General features: G+C 44.2%; 1 protein-coding gene across 2 annotated transcripts in view; it reads left to right on the top strand.

Annotated features, from left to right (window-relative positions):
* The first annotated feature begins 586 nt into the window (after nucleotides 1-586).
* Nucleotides 587-9009, top strand: part of LOC136641654 (uncharacterized) — a 46664-nt gene continuing 38241 nt past the window's right edge. For both annotated transcript variants that reach the window (XM_066617634.1, XM_066617633.1), the window contains exons 1-3: nucleotides 587-670; nucleotides 2245-2391; nucleotides 3309-3360. In XM_066617634.1, the coding sequence (XP_066473731.1) occupies nucleotides 649-670; nucleotides 2245-2391; nucleotides 3309-3360 (221 nt within the window). In that variant the 5' untranslated portion in view covers nucleotides 587-648. The remainder of the gene's footprint in view (nucleotides 671-2244; nucleotides 2392-3308; nucleotides 3361-9009) is intronic.

The raw sequence follows: 9009 nt of genomic DNA, 5'->3' as shown, positions 1-9009 counted from the left end.
GACAGCTGGCCCCATTCGCACCACATCCCAGAGGGAGCCATTGATTAGTGCTCCTTTTCCAAGTGTGATGGTGGTGGTGGTTGTCCCCCCCCCCCTTTTTTTTTTTTTTTTTTTTGCAGGAAAGAGAGTTCTTCATTAAAGAGAACTGTCATTGAGAGGAGCATTGTACACATTCCTAGGAGCAGATCCACTGATTAGGACAGGTTCCAGCCTATGGCTTGAAAAGGCAGACTGGGGAGTCTTTCTCAGTCAGTGGATTTGCTCCCAGTAAAGAGCTCCAGCAACAGGATGCAACCCTTCCTTAGAGGAGATCAACTAGCTGGAAGAGGCTTCAGCTTGCTGTTTTGCAGCAGCAAGCTTGAACTCTCCCTACCAGCAGAATAAGAAAGGTATCACAACAGTTATTCCATCAGCAGACTAGGGTGGTCACTAGCAATGATTGCGTGGCTCTTTGCCAATGGAAATAACATGCCAAGAAAGGGCAACATAAGGACAGAATTCTGGAAGGGGAAACAACAAGGAGTCATAATTGTTCTTCCTCCTCCCAAAAAGGAACTGGGTGACCCACATACACCCTGAGGTTAAACATTTCCCTGTTGCCTAACTTGATGCATCCCAGAGCTTGTCAAGCTCGTGACTGCAAACTCTATGACAGAGACTATTTGTAAAGGTAAGTTAAGGAGCAGTTTTATGATTGTGCCAAGAAGTGCCTGTCATTTTAAAATGGAAGTTGTATTCTTCGGGGATTTGGAATAGATACAAACACAACGGATGCCAGAGTCAGAAAATGGTGCTGAGAGGGAAAGTATCCACCAGCCTACTTTTAACAGCAGCAATTCTCCTGAGACATGCTGAGATCTTGAAACTCTCTCTCTCTCTCTCTCTCTCTCTCTCTCTCTCACTCACACACACACACACACACACACACACACACACACACATCCTCTGTGGTGTAGCCTAACTAGGTTTGGATAATGAAACCAACAGAATGAGCAAGTGTATTTTCCCCCCTTTTGTACTTTTTAAAAATAAGAAAAGGCTTAAAGTCCAATCCTGAGCTGCCGGGGCGCGCGGCTGCGGTGGCACCAAAAATGGCTACCATCACATCCTGCATGCCCAAGGCAACTGTGGGCGGCACCTTGGGAGGAGGCTTTTGTCCCCTTCCCCTGGATAAATGGAGTAGCCCCACAATGATAACAGTTTTCGTGTTGGGCGGCGAACCCAAAGCGAAGGCTCAGGATCCAGTGGAGTGTTGCTCCACCGGTTCCGCCTCCCTCCCTCCCCATTCCCCCCCGGCACGCCTCCCCTGCCCTCAACCCACCTCCCCATCATGCCTCCTCCCCACCCTCTCCCTGCCCTCTGCCTGCCTCCCCCCTCCCCGGAGCACTTTCTTCCAGCCTACCCCCATGCCCCTGCTTTCCTCGCCACTGCTCGGCGGTCTGTGCAACTGCCGAGTGGCGGAAGCCAGGTACCTGCCCGGCACTGAGCTTGCGACAGTGTGCACCAGCGGTAAGCTGGCGTGCAGAGCTTAGGATTGGGCTCTTACTGCCCAATTCTATCCTCACCATTGGTGTTGATGCAGCTGTACTGGCAGAAAGTGCACTTTATCCAAAGGTGGGGGGAGCACGATCAGACAGTCAGAGGTAAGTAAAAATGTTTACTTACCCTGGATAAGTAATATTTTTACTCACCCCTAATAGTTTGCCTGATTGCCTATGGTCTCCTCAGACATATCTCAGCTATTTTGCTGGAATATGCCTAAAGAGAGAAAAGGAATGGGGCAGCTTGAGAAAGATTAAGGTTAATATCTGGTGCATGCAGGTGCCACCAAGATCCACCTCCTCCTTCCTACCTTCTGCCCTCCTTCAATCCTACCTGAAATGCCCCCTGCACTTCCCCACCCATGGCACCCCACCCTCTGCCACCAACTTACTGGTGCTAATTGAGGCTTCAGGAGCCACGGCTTCATTGTGCCATACAACTGCCCATCTGCAGCACAAGCCAGAAACACTGGTCTGAGTTTCGTGCTGCTGGAAAGTGCCCCTGTGCTATCAGAATGTGAGTTCTAACAGCGTAGGGTGGCCATAGGGTTGAACCCACAGGTTGCAATCCTACACACACTTACTTGGGTGTAAGCCCCATTGAACACAATGGACTTACTTCTGAATAAATATCCATAGGATTGTGCTTTTAATTTACTTTTGGTTTCTTTTGGTTTCTTTACTTTTGGTTTCTTTTTGTCAGGTTCTTTAACATGGCAGAAAACAACCACCACTGGGCTTGCACCTCAGACTCTCAACCACAGTTCAGCTGTAGTAGGGGAAAACATTTACATCTTTGGTGGCACATTGAATGGGAAAGCTGTAGATGAACTGCATGTGTTCAATACCGGTAAGCAGAATTAAATCCTCATACGAACATTTACTACATCATCACTCAATCCACATTTATTCGACAGTGTGACCTGGATCCACACAACAACGCTCAGTTTGTTGTTTTTTAAAGTTCCAAATAGATAAAAGTACATAGCAATTAATTATTTGTATACACAGATTATAGTCACAGCATATAATTATTAATAGAACACACTTATTTTTAACAATTCCAGCCCACCGTTTCTCCTCTCATTAGGAAGGTGCTCAAGGCAGCTAACATCATAATTTAAAATCAAAGAGAAAATTTAAGAAACACAAAAGGTCACCTTTTCACACTGTTGTATCACATTTTCTTGTTTCAGAGAGATAAATGTTATATTGAATATATCACACATAATAGTGCTAGTCAGAGGTGATTTGTGCTGATTCATGAGCCAATGGCTGCCAACTCCAGGTGAATTTCCAGGGGAAAAAATAAACAACAATAATAATAATATAGCACAGATATGGTACCAGTCTCTGGCACATTTGAAAAAAAAAATGCCAGTCTACCACATAGATAGTTTGAGAAGCACTGTCTAAATTACATATTCTGCTAACCCCTGCTAACTAGGTAAGAGGCACTTTTTCAAGTGGGTGTCCTCTTTTTAGCAAAGGGAGAGTAACTGGCCCTCCTCACCCCAGCAGTGTCTTTTCTAGGGGCTGCCTGCTGGTGTTCTTTTGCATCTTTTTAGATTGTGAGCCCTGTTGGGACAGGGAGCCATTAGGTATTTGATTTTTCTCTATAAAAAGTGGTATATAAATACTGTTGTTGTTGTTGTTGTTGTTGTTGATAGTAATAATAATAATAATAATAATAATAAATAAATAAATAAATAAATAAATAAATAAATAAATAAATATTCTAGTGTGCCGTTTTATATTATCTTTCAGTGTCCTGCAGTTGGATCCCAGTCAAAACCTCTGGTTCAGCCCCTGGTGCCAGGTTAGTTATTAATTAAATTTTTGGGCTGCCCACTGGTTAACAGAATTGAACTATAACAATAAAGCAGGAGTGAAAGATGGTTTAGTAGTAATAGAGCAGGATCAAAAGTCAGTTTAACGTAGTTCTCTTCTCTCATTGTCAATGGGCCCTCCTCCCCCCTGAATTGTGATTGTATGCTCTCCTTCCTGATATGAGTGCAATGCTACCTGCAGGACTCTGGGGAGCGGTTTAGTGTCCTGTTACCTAAGACCCCTAACTTGACCTCTATAGCAGGGGTGCCCAAACCCCAGCCCTGGGGCAACTTGCAACCCTCAAGGACTCCCAATCCGGCCCATCGGGAGCTCCCAGTATCAAATGAGCTCTGGCCGTCCAGAGACTTGCTGGAGCCTGTGCTGGCCCAACGCAACTGCTCTCAGCATGATGGCCAACTGTTCAACCTCTCGTGTGAGTTATGGGACGAGGGCTTGCTTCACTGCTTTGCTGTTTCACGGCTGTTGATGCAGCAGTGACAGCAAAGGAAAGGCCGACCTTGCTTTGTGCAAGACCTTTTATAGGCCATGAGCTATTGCAAGACCTTCTTTCATTCATATAAGTTCCATCTCTAATGTATTCATTTATGTAAATGTATTCTAATTTGAAATGTAAATTAACTCTTTTTTCCCAGCCTCCGACACAGTGTCAGAGAGATGATGTGGCCCTCCTGCCAAAAAGTTTGGTCACCCCTACGCTATAGTAACTGTAGGAGGTGTGTCCCTTTGCAACTTCCTTTCTCCCACATGTTTGCCCCTCTCTCTGTTCCTGACCATTGAAGGTGAAGCATGCAGGCTGCTTTGCTCTGACCTTGCAGCCACTGCTGATGAGCCTCCCCTTACTTCTGCACAAAGAGGACAGCTATAGCTTCCCTGTTCCTTAAGTGATAGAAGCCTTTGATACTGCAGAAGATGTGTGCCTTTGAGAAACTCTAAGTAACGTATTTCCTTTTGGAACCTCAACTGCTTCTGCTCCTGTATGCTTATCAATAGCAGCAAGCTAGCTGGGTGGTGGAATTTACCATAAGAAGAGGATCTTCTGCTGATTGTTCTGCTTGCTAGAACTCCAGAACCCCCTTTTCCAACACCCAGGCCAACAATTGTTCCTATTTTCTTAATCACATGGTGGGGTTGTCCCAACTGCCTCCAAGATGTGATTTTAATACTATTTAGAGTAGTATTCAGATTGTGTGTCAGGAGGCAATTCAGATGAACTACCTATCCATGCAATTAGGAGAATGGAAATGGCATGCAAGGAACAGAAACGGGATGATGTGCTCATGCAAACACAGTTCTGATGTAGCAGTAACAACTAGCCCTGGCTCTCCCTGTCTCTCAAGCTGGTTCAGTATGACCCTGTATTAGACAAAAGGCAGTGTTGGGGCCAGCTGTATGATTTCTCTTGTAACTCTAAAACGTTAGTAGTTCTTTAAGGCTACAGTCCTACATGTACTTGGTAATAAGCTCCATTGAACTCAGAAGGGCTTACTTCTGAGTAAATGTAAGTGGAACTTTAGTATCTGTAGGGGTTGCATTCCAGAAACCCCCCCCCCCCCCATGGATACCAAATCCACTGATAAAGAGAGCTACAGGGGGTTCCTTAGAGAACCTCCAGACTTGACTGGAAGGCACTTCGGTCATGTCCGGGAGGTATTCTGAGGTGTGGGGAGGCCGTGCGCAACCTCATTGTGCCTCAGAACACTTCCCCGACATGACCAGAAAGCACTTCCAGTCACATCTGGGAGGTCTGGTGAGGCCCTCCAGCTACAAGTTCAGAACTTGCAGTAAGTCAAATCTGCAGGTTCCGAACCCATGGATGATCTGGGCCCACTGTATGCATCGGCTTCCATTATTAGAAGAGCAAAATACTATGTATGATGCTGCCATGGCACTGGATAGTATGCCACTTAGGTGCTCATCCAGGAAACATTTTCACGCATCTTGGGTATGTACTAAATGATCTAAGGCAGTGGTTCTCACAATTTTAGCACCAGGACCCACTTTTTAGAATGAGAATCTGTCAGGACCCACCAGAGGTGATGTCATGACTGGAAGTGACATCATCAAGCAGGAAAATTTTTAACAATCCTAGGCTGCAATCCTACCCACATGTACCTAGGTCTAGGAGTAAGCCCCATTGGCTATCATTGTTAAAAGCATATACAAAGTGGCCAGTTAAAAATATAGATCTGTAACATTCCCCAAATGCAGTCGCATACCATGATAGCATCAAGTCTAATATATTAAAAATAAAATATTGAAATGAATTGGGATCCACCTGAAATTGGCTCACAACCCACTTAGTGGGTCTTGACCCACAGTTTGAGAAACGCAGATCTAAGGGGATTCTTAAACCAAACAGAAGTGCAAATTGCATGACTTCCACTTGATCCATTACACCACCAATGCCAGCGTAACCGAGTGCTAACACCAATTTATAATACCTCTGAAATTATCTGTTGCTTTCTGCATGGAAAGAAGCACTTTCATTAATACACTAGAGGATTCCCAGGAACCTGAACATGACAAATTGCAGCCAGCGTAAAATCTTCAGGGAACGGAATGCACCAGCACAAAATGCAAACAAGACAAATTAGTCGCTGTTTTTCCTCATCCTCAAAAGAATTCTGATATATAAGCCAGAAAGGCAAAAGGGACTTGCAGCGGTGCAGCACTGTGAAGAGTTGCCAGCACTGTAAAGTGCAAGAAGGGTGATAATCTTCATTACTCCAGCAATCCCCTAAACGGTTATTTTTGTAAAGAAGCCTTTTAAAATACCATAAATATAAGCAATTAGGGACAATCAGGAGTGATGTCACTGATTGGCCAGATCAGGTACTGGCCAATGGCCCAAGCCTGTCAGAGAGTCCATCTAGCCAGGCTGACCACTGAACCGTCAGTACCTACCTGGGAGAGCGCCATCTGGGGGACAATGAAGGGCACCAGGACTTTGCCCTAGGGCCCCCAGCAACCTGGCACCAGCAGATGGGGAAGATAAAGCTTCCTAAAGATTCATTGTGGCTGTACTGTCTCACAATCAACAATACAGCTTTTAAAAAATCATCCTCTACAGCTTGGCACAGACTGAAAATGGATGGTTTTTGTTGAATCGGGCAGATGCCAACATTTCTCTAAAATTAAAAAGAAAAAGATGGCATTGGCCTTCCGTTTTAGCTTAAAGACAACCCCCACAGCCGTTCAAAATAACCAAAGCAGCCAAGTATTTCCTCAGTCAGTGGCAAGGAGCCACGTAATAAAGCAGAATTCCTGCAGATTCATATAAATGTAGACTATCAATACAAATGAATCATGCCAGATATTGATATATTTGCTCCTCGAATGCTTAATAGCAGAAATCTTCAGATTGTGTTTGTATACTGCAATTAAGTGGTTTTGGATGAAATGTTGCCTAGGCTTAAGCGCACAAAGGCATTATTATGCCCTGCTTTTGCCAAGATTGATTTTGCTTCTTTCTGTGACTAAAGTACTGTAATAAAAATAATAAGTATCTACTAAAGAATTAACAAACATAGCTCCCAGAATAAAAATAATATCTATTGTTCCAGTTGTATAATCACTCTTCTCATTAGGGAGGCAATAAATGAAAAAGTTATTGTGATGGGGGGAACTATATTCAATATGCTTGTATTTACTACAAGGGAAAAATCATTTGATTGTAGAAAAATAAAATACTGCCTTTTGCTTATAGAACAGGCCCTGAAAGTACTTCCTTAGATTTAATCCCTGAAAATTTAATTACAATGAAAAGGAAGCAGTAAAATATTCAAATCTTTAATATTTGAATACATGAGATTAAATAGGCTTTCTGTAGAACAGAAACTTTTCCATAGGCAAATGCTATGTACAGAAATGGAACCATCGAACTGAATACTGTTGTATCTAAAGTTGGTGTTCAGATTGGTGCATCCTTATGATCTCAAGCTCTCTGTCTCTATGGTGTACCTGAGGTGGGGCAAGGGGGACAAATGCCCCAGGTGCCAGGCTTGGGAGGGTGGTGCTGCACTGCCGTCCAGCCCCTGCGGACCCCCCCCCCAGTAGTGCTCAGTTGGTCAGCATGCTGATATGAGGGCTACCCCCTGAGGGCCTTTTCCTCAAAAGTGTTCAGAGGCCCAGTGAGGCCAAGTGCAGCCTCCCTGGCCTTCCAAAGGCCTTGTAAATCCGTCGGAGGGCTAAAAAACCACTTCCGGTTTCACGAAGGAAACCAGAAGCGATGTTTTCATGCCTTGGAAGGTCTTCTGAGGTCCAGGGAAGCTTTAGTAGCCCAATTCTGGTTTAGTACTATGATGCTAAATCAATCCTGAAGGGGGATGCCAACAACATGTAATGTAAGTGCTAAACCATAACATTTTCCACTATTCTTTTCTCCCTTGGAAGAGGTGGATAAGATCTCCTGGGATGAGTAAGTCTTCCATCTGTTACTGGAGGCAGCATTTACAGATGCTCTAAACTGTTGCTGTGCAGAGTTCTCCCAGTGTTCTTGTCCCTCTTCTGAGCTAATTTGCTGTTCCTCGAAGCAGTAACACTTCAGATCTCTAGGGCAGAATTATTCTCTTCCCCTTCTTAATTGTCATAGGTTGCAATCTTACATGCTTACATAGGTAAGACCCCAATCCTAAACAGGCCCAGTGCCAGCGCTGAGTAATAAGTATCACATTTACAGCACCCTCAGCTAATCCTACTCTGCCATCTGACTCAGTCAAAGATTGCAGAAAGGTGCTTGCCTACTGGTACTACAAGCAGTTCAGGCTGCGGACTCTTTGATGCAGAAAGAGACTTGCCGAGCAGAACAAGAGCAGGAAGGAAGCAACTGATATGATGGCCACACCATGAAGGGCAACATCTGGAAATGGGCTATGAGTTTCTCATCGAACAATAATTGTAAAAATTCCATTTGTAAAAAAAATGGGTTTGGTGATAGCCTGCATATGTGAACCGCCTTGAGTCAGTAAGACTCTTTCTTACTCATTGTGAGAGTCAGTGAAAAAGGCAGTAGGCTAATTAATTAATATTACAGAGTCCATTGGCACCAAAACATTCATGACTAGAGTTGCCGTCTTGGATGCACACTCAAATCATAGTCTGCTGCACTTGTGCTGCTATCCTACAACAGGTTTTATAACTGATACAGATCAGGAAGCTTGTTCCTGGAATAATGAGAGGTTCTGCTCCTTGATGTTTCCATTCCAGGATATTCTCCTCCTCCAAAGGGGGAAGAAACAGTGGATTCACTGTGGAGGTTCTTTATTCTCAGATGTGAATGACATCCTAGCCCCTCTCAGTGTAACCTGACATGGTTCCAAAGGGAGAGAATTGGATTCCCATTGGAGGGGAGAATTGAAGGGGATTTCACAGTATAATTAAATCCTGAGAGATGATCACACTGGCCTGTTTTCCTTTCCATTCTCTCTTTTTCAGGAGACATAATACAAGATAAGGCTCAAGGCATGGTCTGAAGGCATACGGTACAGTCAACTGCTGCTAAGTAGATCTGGGTCTGGTCAGTTCCTTGGATGGAAGACCATCTGGGACCATATCCTCTCTGCTGAGTTGTATGTTGAAAAAAATTGGTAGATATAAATATTCTAAACAACCAAAAATT

Source organism: Tiliqua scincoides, chromosome 2, assembly GCF_035046505.1.
Source record: "Tiliqua scincoides isolate rTilSci1 chromosome 2, rTilSci1.hap2, whole genome shotgun sequence".
In the NCBI taxonomy this organism is placed as follows: domain Eukaryota; kingdom Metazoa; phylum Chordata; class Lepidosauria; order Squamata; family Scincidae; genus Tiliqua; species Tiliqua scincoides.
The sequence above is the reverse complement of the archived record's forward strand: the minus strand, read 5'-3'. Positions and strand labels throughout refer to the sequence as shown.